The 20334-nt window shown below is 46.8% G+C and overlaps 1 protein-coding gene across 3 annotated transcripts in view; it reads left to right on the top strand.

Moving 5' to 3' along the window:
* Window positions 1-19880, top strand: part of ESRRB (estrogen-related receptor beta) — a 69147-nt gene extending 49267 nt beyond the window's left edge. For 2 of the 3 annotated variants that reach the window (XM_006884661.1, XM_006884660.1), the window contains 2 exons: window positions 9989-10258; window positions 19605-19849. In XM_006884661.1, the coding sequence (XP_006884723.1) occupies window positions 9989-10258; window positions 19605-19849 (515 nt within the window). Of the gene's footprint in view, window positions 1-9988; window positions 10259-19604 lie in introns of all 3 variants that reach the window. The other variant, XM_006884662.1, reaches the window with a different exon arrangement.
* The last annotated feature ends 454 nt before the right edge of the window (window positions 19881-20334 follow it).

Here is a 20334-nt window from a genome sequence, read left to right as displayed (position 1 = left end):
GCCGGATATTTTTAAACAAATCAACTTAATCCCATCTCGGATTAGAAGGAAAAGTTTTGTGAAGGCCTGTGCGTGAACTCCTTTGAGTGGAGAGAGGAAGAGAAAGAAAGTGAGAGAGGCAGCCGAAAGCAGCTAGAGACAGTGGGAAGCCCCATTGAGCCCATGTTGGTGCTGCTCAGTCCTGTTTCCTACACAGATGAGCAGAAAGACTGACCCCCTCTGCCTGATTAGAACAGAGCTCAGGTCACCGTCCTGCAGTGGTGTCAGGCTTCAGCCTCAGCCAACCTCCGCGCCTGGCACCTGAGCGCACATCACAAGGGTCCTTTGTGTGCCGTTACTGCGTATACATTGTGTAGCCTGCGTACTAGGAGCTGTGGCTGCTACCAAGAATGAGACACTGTCTGTCTCCAGCATCCAAATCAAGAGTAGGATAACCAAAAAAACAGCCAACACAAAGAAAACTCTTTTCCATATAGAAAGTTCCAAACACAAATCCAAAAGCAGACAGAAAGTGGAATGAGCTCCCCAAGCATCCATCTCCATGCTTTAACAATGACCAGCCTATGGCCGGTTTTGTTTCTTCTTCATTGTTGTTGCTGTGGGCTGCTGAGTCAACAAACTCCTAACTGACCCTCCAGTGGCTTTTCAGAATCTGAAAGTCAAACAGGAGAAAACTGCTCATTTTTCTCTTGTGGAGCAGCAGATGGATTCACACCTTCTGCCTTTGGGTTGGCGGTACAGCTCCTTCCGACTAAGCCACCAGAATTCCCTTTTATTGTCAGTTGCCCACAGATCAGCTCTGACTCCTGGCCACCCCACAAACAGCAGGACGGAACTCTGCCCAGTCCCACACAAGTCTTCGTGGTTGTTGATAGGCTCGAGCGCATGTGGCCTCTGTGTGTTTTGTGAGTCTTCCAGCCTGAGGAGCTCATCTTCCAGAACTATAGTTTACAGAATGCTGTTGTGATTCATAACGTTCATTCATTCACTGGCTGCTTTTTGAAAGAGACTGCCAGGCCTTTCTTGGTAGACTATCTTAATCTGGAAACTGCTGAAACCTGCATTCCTATAGGGTTTTCAAATACCATTGGCATATCTTCGAGCATTATAGTGATACCCAAGTCCCCTGCCCCTAGTACGACATACCTGCAGACAGGTAGTGGGTTTCATGTGCCTCCTTCCATTTCTTTTTTTTCCTTTTTTTTTTAAATTATTATTCATTTTAATGAACATTTACAGAGACTTTGGATTTCCATTCATTCATTGTTGCACTTTTCTGCCCTCCCCACCCTGCTCACCCATCCTCCCAATTAGTTCTTCTCTTTGAAAAGTAAAAAAAAAATTCTTTCATTGTTATGCAGTCACTCCCCCCAAGTCCACTCCACAATGCAGCCTTCGTTCTGGACTCCTGTCATGATAATAATACCTAATCATATATCACTTTTAAACAATTGTCTCCCTCATCTGTTTCTTTTTTTTTTAAATTATTATTAAATTTTATTAGTTTCAATGAACATTCACAGGGATTCTGGGCTTTCACTCCTTCGTTGCCACACCATTCTCTCCACCCTCCTCCCCAGTTTGTTCTTCTTCCCTGCCATCCGAATGTCTGTTTTAATTGTCCAATTGCCACAGTGCTTGTCAAAGTCAGTTCTGATTAATCTCCTTTGTCGGTGTGTCCTTTGCCATTCCCTATCACTCCTCCCTGAGAGAGACTTCACCCTGAGTCATAAGGAAAAGGGGATGGCGTATTCTCTTAGCTACTTCCTGCTGAAAAGGGACGCTGTGGGTTTCAGGGTGAAGATCTTTTTTTTTTTTATCTTGTTATTATTTTTGTGTGTCTGTGTACCATCAAATCAGATCTGAGTGGTACAGGAGGAGATTGTCCCTCCTTTCCCGGCAGAGCATCTGGTGGATTAGGGTGAAGATCTTCTCTCACTACTCTAAAGGGCCCCTTTGGCAGTAGGAAACACATAGACTATTATGGAGATTGATTTTGGAATTTAGATGCACTCTTATTGATTGTGCTTGGCCGTACATGTTCATATCCTTGAAGATGTATCATGGGGGTGTTGCAACCTAGAAGACACAAATTTGACTAACAAGTTATAAGTACATGAGTCAAAAATGATGGAAAAGTAAAAGAAAGGATTCTTTCATTGTTTTACAAACCCTCCCCCAGGTCCCCTCCACCATGTAGCCCTCGCTCTAGACTCCTGTGATGACAGAAGTACCTAGTCATATATCTCTTTTAAACAGTTTTCTCCCTCCTCTGTTTCAGTGTAGTATACATTATTGAACCCATCTTACTCAGTCTCTCCCCAACCCCAAGGACAGTCCCATTCTACAACAGTGGCATCATGTAATATTTGTCCTTTTGTGACCGGGATATTTCACTCAGCATAATGTTCTCCAGAGTCAACCATTTTGAATAATATTGCATGAATTCCTTATTTTTTAATGCAGTATAGTATTCCATTGTGCGAATATACCACAGCTTCTCTAGCCATTCGTTTGTTGATGGGCCTCCTTCCATTTCATACTTGATAATGCAGGTACAGGATGGAATTCAGAGGCAGGAGAGACCCCAGGAGTTGCAGGGGGACAGAACAGAACATTAGTTAGGCCTTGAGGACTGATGTAAGGTGACCAGAAAGAAAAGTCCCAATAGGGTGTAGGAAAGCCAGGAGCGTAAGCTCCCTGAAGCTTCACAGAAGTTGGCATATTCAGTGAGCTCTGAGCACACCATCTTAGTCAGAAAGATGGACCATTTGAACACAGGCTTCTTCCTTCTGGCCCATAGTTTTGAACACAAGGACACTTGCACAGGGTGCGTCCTGCCAGAAGCTTGGAACTGCTATGTTAAGAAGAGCAGGTACCCTTTTATTTCAGCCAGGCGGGAGTTGCCCTGCCCTTAATAACAGGTTTTTACCTTGAGTTGAATTTTACAAGAACTGGATGAGCCAGAGGGTAAGCTTTAAACCTTTAGAATACTCAGTGCTTATTCCCCAAGAACAAGAGATTCCAATGCCAGCCAGCAGCCGCCCATGATAGGTGGTGGGTATCGCTTGATGAATTGCACGCTCCATGTTATTAGCTCTTTATCCTCCTCCCAGGTGGCCCAGAGGCGGCCTGGGCAGGAATACCTTTTCCTGCTCATCCTCAGAAATCACAACCACCCCCGCCAGGTCCCGGTGACATTTGCTTGGCTTCTGCAGGGGACTCCCAGAGGCCTCCCCCGCAAGGGTCCCCCAGCGGGCCCCTCTCCCATGTAACCGCCGTCTGGCTCGCGCTGGGAAGAGAGGAGTGCCCGGCTGCCGATGAAATATGGGCTGCCGAGTGACAGCAGCTGTGTCTGGAGTGGCCTCAGATCCTATAATTACATCTCCCTTTATTACCTCTGCTAATGGCCCTCCAGGTCGACAGAAACGATAATAAATTAACAGATTATGAACTCCACTTGCCACAAATTATGGGTCTTTTTTTTTTAATTCTAGGAACTCATGTTGCCAAGTCACTGGGGGATGGGCAGGCTTAGGAAGAGTCAGATGCTAGTAGATGAGTTGGGGTGGATCAGTCAACTTTCCTCTGAGATAGGGGCCAGGCCGACAACCCTGGAAGACAGCAGCCAGCTTGGCTGGGCTGAGCCAGCAAGGGGCACCAGTTCCATCCCAGCCCCTTCCTACACGTCGCTGCTAGGGGCTCCTCAGTCCCAGAGCCACTGGTCACACAGTGGAGAAAGAGGCTCAGCCAAACAGCAGCAAAGGATGCTTTATGGAAGGACAGAAGGCTCGCTGCACATTTTAGTTTGCTTTTAAATAAAAGACAATTTTTTTAAAATGCTCTGGTAAAGATGTCTGGGTAGCACAAATGGTTAATGCAGATGCAGCTAACCAGAGGTCGAAGGTTTGAGTTCACGTGGAATTATTGGGGAAGAAAGGTGTGATGCTCAACTTGTGGACAATCAGTTGTTGCAAACTTTGCAGAGCCACAACAGGTCAGAGTTGACTCAATGACAGCTGATTGGCTGGTGAAGTAACTAAATCAGCTCCTGGGGATGGAACAGGTACAGGCTCGATTTCATTCCATTGACGTGGGGTCTGTGTGAGCCCGCTGATAACCACGACGGCAGATATGACACAGCGGTGAGAATCACGAGTTCCTAATCTCACCTCTTCTCCAGAAAGAAACATCATCCTAGCATTCTTCAGTGCCCCTCCAAGGACTGACTTCTGGTGGGTGTATTTCTATTACTACTACTTGCAGTGAGGTAACAACACTGCGTAAGCCTGGTTTTGTTTTTCACATAATTGCATGAAGTTGTAGGTAGCATTTCCCTTGTGCTCTGCTTGGGGAGCTCTGGTGGCTTAGTGGTGAGGGATTGTGCTGCCGATTCAAAGGTATACAGTTTGAATCCACCAGCTGCTAAGCAGGACAGAGATGGAATAGTCTTCCACGCCGTTTTACAGCCTCTGAAAACCTGCTGAATTGGGTCAATTCTGACTTGATAGTACACAACAACAAGCAGTGTTTTAGGCATTTAATCTGAACAAATCCATGAGATAAGTACGTTTATTATTCCTGTTTGAAAGATGAGAAGGTTGAGGGACAGAGCAGTTGACCTGCTCAGGGCCATAGCCAGTGGTTCCCATAGCGAGGATCCTGGCTCTGTTATCTGTGATCTCAGTCACTACCTGCTTTACGCTCCTGGTTGTCTTTCCAATATTGGCAAACAGTTCTACTCCCTTCTTGCTAGTGCTTTCTAAGTGTGCCATTCATTTAACAAATGATTACAGTTGCTGCACTTATGTAATAATTACATGTATTACAGTAATTACATTGAGGTTATTTCCTGCTTTCGCTTATTATGAACACTCTTTTATGCTTTGAGTATTTATGCACATTTTTCTTTTTTAGAGGAGAAATTCCTACCTGTAGAATTGCTTTTTTGGATGAAGGTACATCTTTTATTTTCATGTAAACATTGGCATGATTCGGAATGTAAAGCCACACAGAGATATATTCACAAAAGCTTCCTATTCATACCGGTCTCTGCCTCTTTTCCCTCCTGTGAGGACTGTTTTTCACTTTTTCCTTCTTGTGTTTCCTTTTTTCAAGTATTAGAGAATAATTGAAAGCATTGAAATGATTTCTTTTATTGCTGTTGAGTCGATCCTAACTCTCAGCACCCCCACGTGGCCCCGAGGATTTCCTAGCCTGCAGTCCTTACAGAATCAGATCATCTTTCTCCTGTAGAACTGGTGCATGGATTCAAACCGCCGACCTTTCAGTTAGCAGTTGAATGTGTAAGTGTTACACCTCTTTAAGATCTTATTAATAAAACTAAACCTACTGCTGTTGAGCCCACCAGCACTCGTGGGGACCCTTCTTGGGATTTCTGAAACTATAAATCGTTACAAGAGGAGATCGCTTATCTTTCTTCTTCAGAGTTGTTGGTGGATTCGAACTACCAAGCTTTTGGTTAGCAGTGAGTGCATCATTTGACCATATTTTCAAAACTCATTGCTGTTCAGTCGGCACTGACTCATAGCTCAACCTCTAGCAGATTTTTCAAAGGCTATCAATCACACAGGAAGAGAATGTCCCTCTTTCCCTCCCAGAACTGCTTTGTGGATTCACATCAGCTGAGAGGCGTATGACCTTTGGTTATCTGCATGTGGCCCCACAGACTGCACCACCAGAGCTCTGCCATACTTGATGGCTCGATGGCACCAAAATTCATTGCCGTCGAGTCGGAACAGATTCACAGCCAACCCTCCAGTAGGTTTTCAGAGGTTGTAAATTGCATGGAAGGAGATTGTCTGTCATTTTGCTGTGGAGCAACTGGTGGATTCAAACTACCTTTGAATTGAACTGCATGCCTTTGGGTTTGCAGTACAACTCCTTAAGCTTGAGGCCATTATTTCCCTCTTTCTTGCCAAAAAACAAACAAACAAGCAAACAAACAAAAAGTTGGTAAGCTGTACTGTGTGGTAGTTAGTAGTTTAACATATAATGTGTTAAATCACCATGTTGTTAGGTGCCATCTAGTTGAGTTTGGCTGATCATCATGTTAAGGAAATATCAAACAATGTAAATACTAGTTGGCACTTTACATCATGCATTCAGATTCTCATAGCCATTTCTAGCTCCTTTGGAAGGTCGTCAGGTTCAGGAGAGAAGCCAAGGCCAATATCACCACTTATGTTGGCAGAGAGGTCTGGACCAGGCCTCACAGTGCATCCTCCAAGGCACTTTCTACATCGCTATCTCCCTGCCCAAACCACAGTGCTATTTTCTCTTACAGACACACACAGCCGGCAGTGGCACCTACATCTGAATTTGAGCCCATGGACTTAACAAGGGCAATCCAAGTTTCCAGGGAACACTTCCTTGGCTCCTGAGCACCAGGCCTGGTGACATTTTTAAATTCTTTCATCTGTGCTTCTTGAGTTTTATTTAGCACCTTTTTTTTTTCTTTTTTGCATAAGACTGGGTGCTGGGGGTACTCAGCAGTGGGGTATACAGAAAAGCCACATGGTACCCACTGTGCCTGGGAATGTGGGGATAGGAGTCATCTTGTAAGCCCTCTGTCCTGATGTGCCATCCCGATGTGCCCTCCCAGCCTCCGTGGAGCTTAGCCCCATATCTTCTCTGCAGAGCCTCCCCATCTGCACTGTGTGAGCTAAATCTTGTCGTGTGTTCTCTGCTCCCTACCCTCATCTCCCCCTGGGTCTTCCTCAAGCCATAACATTGAGTTGTGACCTCATCTTGACTATATAAGCTCTTAGAAACTGTATCATAAACATCATCATGTGCTTAGTACAGGGCTTGGTACATAGTAGGTGCTCACTAAATATCTGTCAAGTGAACATGAGGGCAGAAGCACCCCAATTCCAGGCTTCTTGTGAGCATGCTCGTGTGGTCATGCGCCTCCCAGGGATCTTTTCGCCTTCATTTTCTGAAGCTTGGCTCTTACCTTCACCCTCCTTGGCCACTTTCCAATTCAGCTGTCTATTAATTTGTCCCTTGTCCACTTCCTACGTCTTCCCTCCCAGTCTGTCTGCCTTCAACCCCCCCCCCCCCCCCGCCCAGTTCAATTCAGCACTTGCCTTCATATGCACCCTTGTGTGCTGGCTGATTGGTATCTGTTAATTAATGTCACCCAAGGCCTCTCTCCTCCTCAGTGGCCTGATAAGGGAAATTGGCTGTCCATCTCTATCTATTATTACCTCCCGGCTCCCCCAGTAACCTGGGCAGCACACACCCTCAGCCATGTGTGCAATCAGGACAGAAACACACACCTCGGACCTCTCACCCCACAGCCTCTCCCAGGGATGGAGCATCAATCAGCATCATGTGTCAAGCCAGTGTGATAGCTCAGCCTGCTGGTCACCCCCGGATGCCAGGTGTGACCCAAGGTCCAGGTTGTACAGCGAGAGCCTGGGAGCCACAGTAATCAAACTAAGAGGCACCCACAGGTGACGCCAGCCCGCTGAGTGAACGGAGCTGTGGGTGGAGGGTCTGAAAATGAGATGAGATGGATCGCCAGAGTCATAGGTGGCGCGATCGGAGCAGGCCAGGGCAAGTTTCAGATCTGATGTTCACAGGGTCACTACAAGTCACAGTCAACTTGATGACAACAATTCAGTTAACATCTTGAAGCAGGGAGTGGCAGTGACTTTCAGAGACTGGGGATCGCAGATGGGAGAAAGGCCACCCCCCCAGAAATCCAGAGATCTTGTCCACTGCAGATACACAGGCCTAAGTTAGGAGAGAGTGAGAGCAACAGAATGCCAGTGACAGGAGTTAACTGCGGCCGTTCCTGCCGCACAGCTCACACGCGTGCAGGAGTGGTGCTCAGGTACCACCTGCACCACCTCCTCGCCCTGTGGCACCCACGTGGCACAGGCGTGTCATAAAGCTGAGCCCAGGTAGAAGGCGTGTCGCAAAGCTGCACCCAAGCAGAGTCAGTTTCCAAGTCAGCTTGTGAAGGAAACAGTCCAACACAGGCAAAGTGGCATGCTGTGCAAATGGCTGTGTGGATACTCCTCCTTCTAGCAAATTTAGCCCAGTCATTTCTGTTCTCCCATGTTGGAATGTGTTGCTTTCTGAGTGGGGAAACCTTGACCCGCCCCCCAGGACAGTTAGTGGCTTCTGATTGGTGGTCAAGGTGGTTGAAAATTCCTCCCTTCTCTCTCTCTCTCTCTTAAATCAAAATGTTAGTTGGATTATTAGTCTAAGTTAGTTCATGTTGTCATTGTTTGCTGCCAAGCTGAAACGGACCCATAGCTGACCTTCCAGTGGGTTTTCAGAGGCTGTAAACTGCATGAGAGGAGAGTGCCTCTCTTTCACCCATGGAGCAGCTCGTGGATTTGAGTTGCATGCCTTTAGGATTGTAGTGCAGTTTCTTACCACTAGGCCCCCAGAGCTCCCCCTAAGTTAAGTGCATAATTCAGTCAGTTCTACTGTGTGGTTCATAGTTCTAGACGATGACTTTATAGCCCATCATTAACAAGAAGATCTCAACCAGGCTGCTCCTTGGAGGCAAGGATTCTGAGGCTTCGTCTGACATACTTTAGACATGTTGCAAGGAGGGACCAGTCCTTAGAGAAGGACATCATGCTTGGGAGGATAGAGGGACAGCGCAGGAGGGGAAGACGGATGAAATGGATTGATTCAGAGACTGGGATAATAAGGGTAGGTGTATCAGAGACAGTAAGGGTGTCATAGGATAGAGCAGGTTTCAGGCCTATTGTACATAGGGTCGCTATGAGTCGCAAGCGACTCGACAACACACAACAAGATCTCAGTGTGAAGTACTTTGTGTGTTCCATTTGGTTTCGATTTCATAGCCACAAGACTTGGTCTTGCTTAGACTTCCCAGCCTCTTTCTGAAGTGGGAACTGCTGCTGAACCCATTTTATAGATGAGGAAGTCGAGGTGTTGAAAAGTTCCATGACTTTGACCAGGTCAGCCAAGGAAATGAAGAGTGGGGACTCGGACCCAGATACATTGTCCCAGGCACACTGGACAAGGCAGTGTGATCATTCTAGAACCGTTCCTACCCCCAACCTTCTCTACGCAGTCAGCCTCGCAAGTCTCATAAAAACTCACAGCCTGGGAATTGAAGGAATTTTTTTTTTCTTTTCTCTCTTCGGAGGAGGAAGCGAGCTGGTGGGGACGGGTGGGCAGGGAGAAAATTGCTGCAATGAATGAATGGAAATCCAAAACCTCTGTAAAAAAACAACAACAACAAAGAAAAACAAAACAAAACAAAACTCACAGCCTTCGAATTGGCTCTTGCTCATAGCTGACTCTGCAGTTAGTTTCCAAAGCTGTAAATCACACAAGAGGAAATTGCTCATCTTCCTCCTGAGTTTCAGCTGGTGGATTAGAACCATCGGAGAAGTACAGCCTTTGCATTAGCAGGGTGACTCTGTACTGAGTATGCCAGAGGACCTATGTCTTATGAGGAAGGTCCCAACTGTCCGCTAGGGCCTCTTTAGCTCTAAATATCCCACAGTTGTGCTCACTGGATCCGTATCCTTCCGCCCTGGGTGGAAAGAGCTGAGTCTCCATTCCTGTTCAGGCCCATGGGTTTCAGCACAGCTGGGACTCTATTGAGTTTCAGATGTCACCTTGAAATACCTCCTCAAGTTTGAGCAGGGAAGGGGGTCTGCACTGCTGTATCCTGATTCTATTATGAATTCAGTCACTCCTTAAATTACACAGGCATCTAATTAATCAAACAACCTTCACAGACAGTTGAAACATACCATAAAACAAGCAATAGTAATGATACCAACTGTCAACATTGACAGAGCTCTTCTTATGTAAGTTTTCTCGGTGAATTCCAGGTTCCTGGGGAAAGCAGGGACACAGGAAGGGCACTCCAGCAGGATCCTGAGGCTAATCCACTCTGGGCAGGCCCCGACGAGGCCGTGACCACCCTCATACCCACCTCCCCTGACCCATCTCCCTGCAGGCTTCTTGAAACTGTTGCTGGGGGACCAGATGAGCCTGCTGCAGAGCGCATGGATGGAGATCCTTATTATGAGCATCGTGTACCGGTCCCTGCCCTACGACGACAAGCTGGTGTACGCGGAGGACTACATCATGGATGAGGAGCACTCCCGCCTGGCAGGGATGTACGAGCTCTACCGGGCCATCCTGCAGCTGTTGCGCAGATACAAGAAGCTCAAGATAGAGAAGGAGGAGTTCGTAATTCTCAAGGCCCTGGCCCTGGCCAACTCAGGTACGGGCAGATGTGGGGGGCTCAGAAGACAGAGAGGGGGGAAAGTCTGCAGGGGCTTGGAAATACAGCGCCGGGGCCAGGCTGGTGTGAAGACCCTGAAGCTTCATCACTGCACACTGGCACGAGGGGTGGACTGGAGTTAAGGGGATGGTGGTAATGGCTAGCATTGACTGGGCGTTTTTCCCAAGTCTGACTTCCTGGACAGCAAGCTGGCCCCTCGCCAGGATTCTAAAAGCAAATCCCACTTCCACCTCATGAGCTAGTTGCTCTACTCTTTGCCTCAATTTCTTGGTCACAAAGTTATCGAAGAGATTTCTTTCTAGAGAACCATATGCTTACAACATGCTTGGTACATAGTAAGTGCTAGGAATCCCTGAGTGGTATGTATGATTAACACTCTTGGCTGCTTACCAAAAGGTTGGAGGTTCAAGTTTATCCAGGGGCACCTTGGCTGTCTGCATCTGAACAGTAAGTCAGTTCTACTGTGACACATGCAGGGCCATTGCAAGTTGAAATAGACTTGATGGCACCTGGTGTAAACTTATTTCATTTACTGTGAGTGAAGTTTTCGTATTTTAACCCCATTTAACAGATACACAAACTGAGACTTGGAAAAGAAGCAAGTTGACAGGTCCACATAATTTAAAAGTATATCAGAGCTTGTACTTGGCACCAAACTAAAAAAAAAAAATATCCCATAGCCTTTGAGTCAGAATCGACTCAGAGCCGACCCCCTTCTTGCGTTCCACAGACTATAAATTGCACAGGAGGAGATTGCCCATCTTTCCCTCAAGGAGCAGCCTGGGGATTGAGCCACAAGAGGGGTGAAGCCTTTTTTTAGAAGAGAAGTGTAGCACATCCCCCTGTGCCCTAGGCCACCAGGGCTCCCTTGCATCAGTCATGTGATTTCAATGTCAGCTTAAGCTTAGACTGTTATCTCAGTTGAATTTGCTCAGGCATAAGAGAGAAACATCTTCCCATCTGAGTTCTTTAGCTTGGCCTTAAAAAGGAGGCCTCTGAGAGAACTGTTTAAAAGGGATATATGATTAGGTATTATTGTCATGACTGGAGTCCAGAACGAAGGCTGCATAGTGGAGTGGACTTGGGGGAAGGGATTGTATAACAATGAAAGAATTTTTCTTTCACTTTTCAAAGAGAAGAGCAAATGGGGAGGGGTAGGGGGGCAGGGAGAAAAGTGCAACAATGAATGGAAATCCAAAGTCTCTGTAAACTTTCATTAAAATGAATAATTTTTTTTAAAAGGGAAAAAAAGAAGATAGAAGGAATACACAGAAAAAAGGAGGCCTCACCTCCATTTCTCTAGCACCTCTCAGTCTCTGGATAGGTTATCTGCAGAATGAGTCTACGCCTTGGGCAATGTGGCTAATGGAATTGAATTGAAGTGCTAGTGGTACTGTTCTCTGCAGCCCCCCACCCCCACCCCGTGCTGAGGTTCACTGCTCAGACCTGGGGTCAGGTGGATCCAAGTTCTAATTCTAGCGCCAATGCTTACCTGCCCAGTGGCCTCGGTAACACTGGATCACCTTTCATAGATCTGTCCCATGGGTGTAAAATGGGAATATTTCAGTACTTCTGCAAGGATTCTTGTGAAATGTGCAGTGATTGGCTAAAGAGAAAGCATTTTGCCCTGTGCTTGCCTAGAGGAAAGGTTCACTAAATGTTATTATCATTATTCATATTAGAGGTTTTCGAAGGTCTATTATTTTGGAAGTGAATGGCCAATCCTTCTTCGTAGTCTTTCTTAATTTTTTTTTTTTAAGAATAGTATCTGACAGATAAGCATTTTATAGAAAGCAACGATGTCATTCTGGAGACTAAGGTGCACTTGATCCGGACCACAGTCTTCACAATTATTTATTATGCAACAGAGAACTAGACAATGAATAGGGATGATAGAAAGAGAATTGATGCCTTTGAGTTGTGGTGCTGGAGAAGACTTGAATATACCGTGGACTGCCAGGAGAACAAACAGGTTCCTCCTGGAGAGGGTGAATCCAGGCTGCTCCTTGGAGGCAAGGATTCTGAGGCTTCATTTGATGTACTTTGGGCATGTTGCAGGGAGGGACAGACCTTAGAGAAGGATATTATATTTGGGAGGGTGGAGGGATGGAGAAAAAGAAGGAGACCATTGATGAGACAGATTGATTCAGTGACTGGGTTAATGTGTCAGAGCCGGTAAAGTTCGCACAGGATAGAGCAGTTTGCCAGGGCTGTTGTACATGGAGACAGTATGAGTCTCAAGCCACTTGAGGGCACATAACAACAACCCGGCTCCAGAAGGCTTTCTGCAACCACTTGGAAGGAAGGTCTTTTGTCTCCTCTGCTTGTTCCCTGGTTGTTTGGAGAGCTTTTGTGCCTCTTCTCTTCCCCGATCTCTATTCTCCTTGCTTGTTTAATCTCAGAAGGTGAAATGCAACTCAACTCATTGTCCTCCAGCCAGCACTGATTCATAGCTCACCCTCCAGGAGGTTTTCAGAGGCTGTGAATTGCACTGCAGGAGATTATCCCCTCTGTCCCTTGTTGCACCTGGTGGATTCCTACTGCTGGTCTTTGAGTTGCCAGCTCCTCACCCATTAAACTACCACACCTACCCCTATCCTAGTCGTTAACATGACAAAGAACGGGTGGGATTATAAACCCGGGCACAGATTTCAGGTTTACAACACATGTTTTTAGAGGACTCAGTTTCCGTAATCTAGATGTTTCTGAGGGCTAAATGCTCTTTACTGGGTCTGTGTACCCCCAGAGCTAAGCTGCCCTTTTCCCACAATATTGCCCACAGAAGCTTTGCCTAGAGGATTCGGGGCTTTCTCTTTGGTACCTTCATACAAGTACTGACCTGAACAAAATGCAAAATTCCTTGAGGTAGACAGGATGAGACCTCCCTCCCCCCACCCCACCCCCGCCCTAGGATCTATCTTTAGCTTAGGCTGCACCTGGACCCTGCTTGCGTCTTCCCTGGCTTGTCCAGTTTCCCGCATGTCCTTTGTCTTACAGTTAATAAACCTCTTGCTTCATTCATTTCCCAGAAAGGAACACCTTTCCTTCTCCCCTCTTTTATCTAGATCCATTTAGAAAATTATTTTTAAAATTTTATTTTATTTTTTGTGTGTACCGTCAAATTGGATCTGACTGGTACAGGAGGAGATTGTCCCTCCTTCTCCAGCAGAGCATCTGGTGGATTCGAACTGCAGGGCTCTGAGATAGCGGTGCAGCTTCTTGCCACTAGGCCACCAGAGCTCCCAATTATTATTATTATTTTTTTTTAAATATAGAAACAACAGATCCTTTTATTTTTTTTTAAGAGAATGAAGCCTTTATTTCCTTGTTTCACACAAAGCTGGCAGAGTTGGTGGCTTTTTGGTTATTAGTCAAAGAGGCCAAATCCCATAAACAGAGCCTTTTACTCAGCACATGAATGCAAAATGATAATGAACTTACATGCTTTTGGTAGAGATCATTCAGATGATTTTTTTGCATGTAGTCCTTTTTAATAGTATTGCAATGACTAATTTACAATCATCATCATTGTAATGTTTCATCTTTAATACTTCCTAAACTGTGTATTGAGTGCAAAAGATACAGCTACATTCTACATGTGTATATTTTTCTTCTAATATTTTTATTGGTTTGCATACAATAAGCAATTTTTTATTCATATTATATTTTATATAGTTAATTACTATTAATCTATGTGTACTGTTGTTGTTGTTAGGTGCTGTCAAATTTGACCTATAGTGACCCTATGCACAACAGATCTGAACCCTGTCCTATTCTGTGCCATCCTCACACTTCCTGATACACTAGAACCCATTGTGGCAATCACCATGTTAGTCCACCTGGGCGAGGGTCTTCCTCTCCTTGACCAACCCTCTACCATTCCCAGCATCATGTTCCTCTCCAAGGAATAGCCCCTCCTGGCAACATGCCCGAAGTATGTGAGGCGAAGCCTCATCATCTTTGCCTCCAAAGAGCACTCCAGCTGCACCCTCTCCAAGACATAACTGTTTGTCCTTTTGGCCATCAATGGGATGTTCAGTGCACTCTTCCAGCACCACAGCTCAAAGGCATCAGTTCACTGTATTGAGATAACTTGTGGGTTGCTATGACACTGAAAGCTATGCCTATTATTACCCCATTTTTGTTGCCTATTTTTGCATTCAAACATTCATCTACATTGTGTTTCACGCATATACATTGTACTTTACCCAATCTTTCATTTACATTGTTTTGCATTCATCTATATTGGGTTTCTTCCCCCTCTTAAAATCATCTTACTAAAAACTACATTTGTAAAAGTGTCTAAGGCAGCTACTTCATGCTTCATGCCTTAATATCCCTATTATGTTGTTGTTGTTACAGTGTACCGTCAAGTCAGAACCAACCCACAGCTGACCCTCAGGTGGGTTTTCAGAGGCAGTTAATCACACTGGAGGAGATAGCCAGTCCTCCTGCAGAGCAGCAACTGGTAGCCTCGAACCATGTGCCTTTGGGATTGCAGCACAGCTCCTTGCCACTAGGCCATCAGAGTTCCCTAACATCCCTATTATAGAAAGCCAATTTCTGGTTTGTCCATCCCTGTTGAACCAGTACTCTCAGGGAACTAGCATTTCTCCTTTGCCAAAGGATCTTGTGTTCAATTTGGAAACTTTGAGCATCAGCATCCATAAGCAAAGTCCAGTCCAGGGCAAGCCATCAGGTTTCAGCAGTCAGTGCTAGCTCACGGCATGCATCGTCTTCTCTTTACCTGATTGGGTTCGGGTCATCTCCTCCCCACCATTTGTGGCTGGGTTCAAATGTACTACCCCATTTTTTTCAAGTCCCCATAGATCATTTAGATCTTGTCAAGAGGTAGGTGCTATAGTGTGGATCCACGCACAGTGAATGCACAGAAAATGAAACACTTCGCAGTCCTGGCATTCATTGTTGGAGACTGCTAATGCTGATTGGATAGTTTGGTTTTTTTAAAAACAGAGCAATGTTGTCATTCTGGAGACTAAGGTGCACCTGATCCAGGCATGGGTTTTGCAATTACTTGTTATGTGTCAGAGAGCTGGACAGTGACTAGGGATGAAAGAAGGAGAATGGATGCTTTTGAGCTGTGGTGCTGGAGAAGAGTATTGAATATACCATGGATTGCTAGAAGAATAAGCAGGTTTGTCCTCGAGAGGGTGAAACCAGGCTGCTCCTTGGAGGCAAGGATACTATGCTGAAGCTCTGTCTGACATACTTGCATGTTGCAAGGAAGGACCAGCCCTTGGAGAGAGACATCATGCTTGGGGGTGGGGGCAGGGACAGTACAAGTGAGGAAGACCCTTGATGAGATGTATTGACTCAGTGCCTGGGGTAATGGGGGTAGGTGTAACAGAGACAATAAAGTTGGCTCAAGATAAACAAGGTTTAGAGCTGTTGTACATAGGGTCACTATGAGTCACAAGCAATGGTGTATGTAACAACAATAACAACAACAACATGTTGAAATATCCACAGCTCTGGTAGTCCTGCAGTAAGGAATTGTGCTGGCAACCCAAAGGTTCAAATCCACTCCATGGGAGAAAGATCTCCTCTCGTGAAATTTCTAGCTTCTAAACTTGACACTGGAGGGTCAGCTAAGAGTCAGTTTTGACTCAATGACACATAACAACAACATACCTACAGGAAGTTGAGCTGCTAATCCAAAAGTGGGTGCCTCTGGAAGTTTGAATCTGCCAACAGTTCTGAGTGAAAAAGATGGACAATCTCCTCGTGTGATTAACAGTCTCCAGAAACCCACTGGAGGGTCAGCTCTGAGTTGATTCCAACTATTATGCTTTTATGGATGGAGAATATTCCCTTCCCAACACTTAATTTTCACTGAGGGCATGTGTTCCTGCTAAGTAGATTCTCAGTGAATCAACGCCAACTCAACTCATTACTGTCAAGTTGAAACTGATCCATAGCTGGTCCTCCAGCAGGTTTTCAAAGGCTGCAAATCACACAAAGGGAGATAGATCACCCATCTTTCTCTCTGGTGGATTCGAATCAGCCTCCGTTGGCTTGGCAGTGTGACTTCCAACCACTAGGCCATCAGAACTCACTCTATAAGCAGACTCCCTGATCCATTCCCCTCCCTCTCTTTTATCTTTCAAAAAGCAGTGCTTCTCAGAATATCTGTGAGGAAGGACTAGGTTTTAAGTTTTAAAAGTTTTCAATCCCCCATGGACCAATCATTTTTTTAAAAAGTGATAATAAATTCTTAGAAAAATGAAAAAAATTAGATACAAAACACAAGTCCAATTTCTTTATTTCTTTAGAATCCACAGACATTACATTCTCTTGTCAAAATGTGGTGGAGCGTCTGAAAACTTGCTCTCAGCTTCTCTCTTCCTCTAGTCCAGTAAGAGCAGTAACCTAATCTCTCCCTGCCTCAGTGTTCTCATCTGTAAAATGGGAATAACAGAAGTTCATTGTAAAGAATGCTGTGACATGATGGCTATAAGGACACTGTATGTTCTCACCATCTATGTCTGGTACAGACTGGGTACTGAAGACATCACAGCTTGTACCTCTGCTGGGCTGTATCCAGCATAGTGCTAGGTGGCCTGAGGGACAGGAGCTGGGTGGATGTAGCCCCTGCCCCAGGGAACTTTCAGGGAGGTAAGGGAGGTAAGATTTGAACATGAAAGCATCAAGGCAGACCATGGCCTGAGGCATTATGGGAGGCCCAGGTAATAGGCTCAGGTGCTCAGAGAGGAAGAGTGAAGACATTCTCAGCTGAGAAGGCAAGCTGACTTCTTAAAGCAAGAAAGAATTCATAGGATGAGAGAAGTGGAGCCAGTTTTCCTAGTGGAACCATGAGCTTAACCCTTATATGACCCATGGGACATATGTCACCCACCATTATTTTTATCCTCTCAGGTTTCTTGGGAAACTCTTGTCCCACTTGGAGTCTGTCCTGCTACCTAGACAGTGAGGGAAGGGGGACCTTTATGACTGCATGAATCTGAAGAGTCCTTACCCTAAAAAAATCCTATGCCCAAGAGTTCAGCTGGGACAGGATGTCCTATCTAATTCTATCAAAATCTGCACAACTGTAAAACAAATTAGTCCTTCATTTTAGCATGCATTCCATGAAAACCAAAAATGCAGAGTTGCAGATAGTTTGGCTGCGAAAGGGTTTAAAGCAGGAACTGGGGAGAGGGCAGGCCAATAGATTCTGGAAGAGCAACTGGCAGTCAGGCCAGAGGCTCTGGAGCAGTGAAGGGGTTGGATGAGAGGTCAGGGGAGCCATATGATGTTTTGGAGAGGTGACCTGTATGAAGTAACAAGCTAAGAGGGTCCCCTAGGCAGTAACTGACAGAGTGTGTGGCTTGGAGGAGAAACTGGGAGTAAGTGACCAACGGGGTGGTCCTAGTGAATGGTTGAGTGGCTGGGGCATTATGACTCTGCTCACCTGGTTTAGTGGCTCATAGTGCTGAAACTAGACACCTAGGAGCCTTGGGGGCCTCAAACCCACCCACTCCCACCCTGAGACCCCACTGGCCATCTCTCAACCCGTCTTCCAGCCATCTCAAGGCTCCCTGACGGCAGAAAAATTCATAGCCATTGATTTTGTAATTAACAGTTTATCAATGCCATCGATACAGACTCGCTGATGGATTGCAAATAAATTAATCTAGTGATGTTATTTTATTTCATTTTTGGTTGAAGACAGCTGCCAATTTTGGCCTCCTTGGTAGGGCGGGGAATAGAAAGGCTGGGAGCATGGGGGAGCGGGAGCTGATGGGGCAGGAGTCTGGGTGCTGAACTGCAGCCTTGCCGGGTCAGTCCAGATGACCACTCTGAAAATGGGTGCTGGATAAGCATCAAGCCATGCTTCATCTCCCGCTGGCCAAGGTGCAGTCAGTCCTCCTGGCCATGGTCACGACAGAAAAATGTGGAGCTGGGAGCTGAAGCCAGTGACATACAGACTCTTCAAGGGCACCCCCTCCCAGCTGGCCTCCCCCCACGGAGATAATAATAGCTAACATTGATTAGGTGTATGCTGCATGCCAGGTCATATTCCAGTTCAGGTCGTCCTCACCATCACCCTATGAGGTATATGCTCTTATTTTACACAGAGGGAAACCATTTCAGAGAGGCTAAGTAACTTGGCCAAGGACACACAGCACCTTGAGTCTTACCTGCCCCACTCTACTGCCGTCCTCTCAAGAGAAATGGGTTTTTCGTCCATTGAAGTGAGCAGTTCAATTCTCCATGGAAGTAGAGTCCAGTGTGGTGGGGAGGCTACTGGCATCAGCCAGTTGGTGTAGCTGCCCTTGGCAGCCTGGCATCATCCGAAGTAACCCAGCATGCAATGGGATTACCCATTCAATGAATTGAGGAATTGTCAGCCCTCCTGTCACCCTCCCCTCAGCTTCACGTTCTCCCCATTCCGTACAGCCCAGTTCTCTCACTTGTGGTAGGCACTGGGCGGTACAGTTCAGGATAGTGGCCCCGCTCACTAGGGGTGTCAGAAGATTGCTCTGTGTCTCCCACGTCTAGAGAGCAGGTTTTAGGGGTTCTACAAGACTTGGCTCTGCCTGACTGTGCAACCCAGCTGGCAGCTGATACCTCCAGGCCCTCTGAGATTTGGGAATTTTATTTGCATCCTCAATTCCCTGCCTGGGCCCAAAGCCCACCTCAAGATTCCAGAGAACCACAACAGCCCCCTGCAGCACCGTGGTCCCACTGTGCCCTCACCCCATGCCCCATTCGACCCCTTTATCTGTCCAAATTCAGTAACTGGTAATTATGTGAGGTCTGAGTGCACCGAGGCTTTAAAGAGGGGGTGGAAGTCTCTCGGTGATGGTGGTGGTATTGCTGCTGACAGGGGCTTCCCTGTGTCGAGGACTATTCTAGACACTTGGCCTGCGTGAAATCATTTAACCCTTTCAGGTAGCTGTAGCTGTTTTCCTTTCTCACAGATAGGGGAAGTGAAGCACAGAGAAGTTTTAGAGTTACATGGCCAGCAAGTGAGAAATGCAGGGTTCCCATTTCACAGCCTGGCTCCGGAGTCCGACCACTTCCAGAGTGACCACCAGGTCTGCTCATCTCCTCTGTTGCCACCTCCGAACCCCCTTGGTGGTTGCACAGGAAGTACTTTCCACAAGTGCAGCTCTCAGCCAGGCTTCAAGCCCCAGCTCACGCATTAGCCTCAGAGACCTCCCAGTGACAATTCCGCCTGGATTTCCTTCCCTTTCAAATGTTGATGATGGATTTGAAACAGAGGGCTGTGGGCCCTCAAATGGCAGGGCCGTGGGCTGTACTCCCTGACCCCTGCTCACGCTTGTCCTTACGCCTGCAGATCCCACACAGATCGAGGACCTGGAGTCCGTCCAGAAGCTGCAGGACCTGCTGCACGAGGCGCTGCAGGACTACGAGCTGAGCCAGCACCACGAGGAGCCGCAGAGGACGGGCAAGCTGCTGCTGACGCTGCCCCTGCTGCGGCAGACGGCAGCCAAGGCCGTGCAGCACTTCAGGAACGTCAAACTGCAGGGCAAAGTGCCCATGCACAAACTCTTCTTGGAGATGCTGGAGGCCAAGGTCTGACGGCCTGCCCACAGACAGACAGACAGACAGAAGGATGGCCGAGGAGCCCTCCGCAGCCACCAGCCTCACTCTTCCATCCCTGAGTTCCAGCGAGGAGCAGTCCCAGGGGAAGGGTTAACCTTGGTTCTGGCTGTGTGTGTGTGTGTGTGTGTGTGTGTATGTGTGTATGTGTGTGTGTGCAGACTCCTGGTGCAGGGGGTGGGGCATGGGGTGGGGGCGGCAGGGGGGGCTCATCTGTAACCTGCTTTTTCGTTGGTATGTTTCCCCACTCCACCAGCCCGGGGTTGACTCCCCTTGGGACCAGTGACCATTGGAAGAAGTACCTCTGGTCCCCTAATAAACCACCAAGAGGCAGCCCGTCCATTTCCTCAATCCCTCTCCCACCTCCCCATCCATGGTTGGGTGGCTAGTGCTCAGGGCCCAGGGTGATGCCACCCAGAGGGCTTCCTGCCCCGAGCACAGATGGGGATGGTAGGCTGGCCTAC

This window comes from Elephantulus edwardii, unplaced genomic scaffold (assembly GCF_000299155.1).
Source record: "Elephantulus edwardii isolate Elephantulus edwardi_28Jun2011 unplaced genomic scaffold, EleEdw1.0 scaffold00037, whole genome shotgun sequence".
In the NCBI taxonomy this organism is placed as follows: Eukaryota; Metazoa; Chordata; class Mammalia; order Macroscelidea; family Macroscelididae; genus Elephantulus; species Elephantulus edwardii.
The sequence above is the reverse complement of the archived record's forward strand: the minus strand, read 5'-3'. Positions and strand labels throughout refer to the sequence as shown.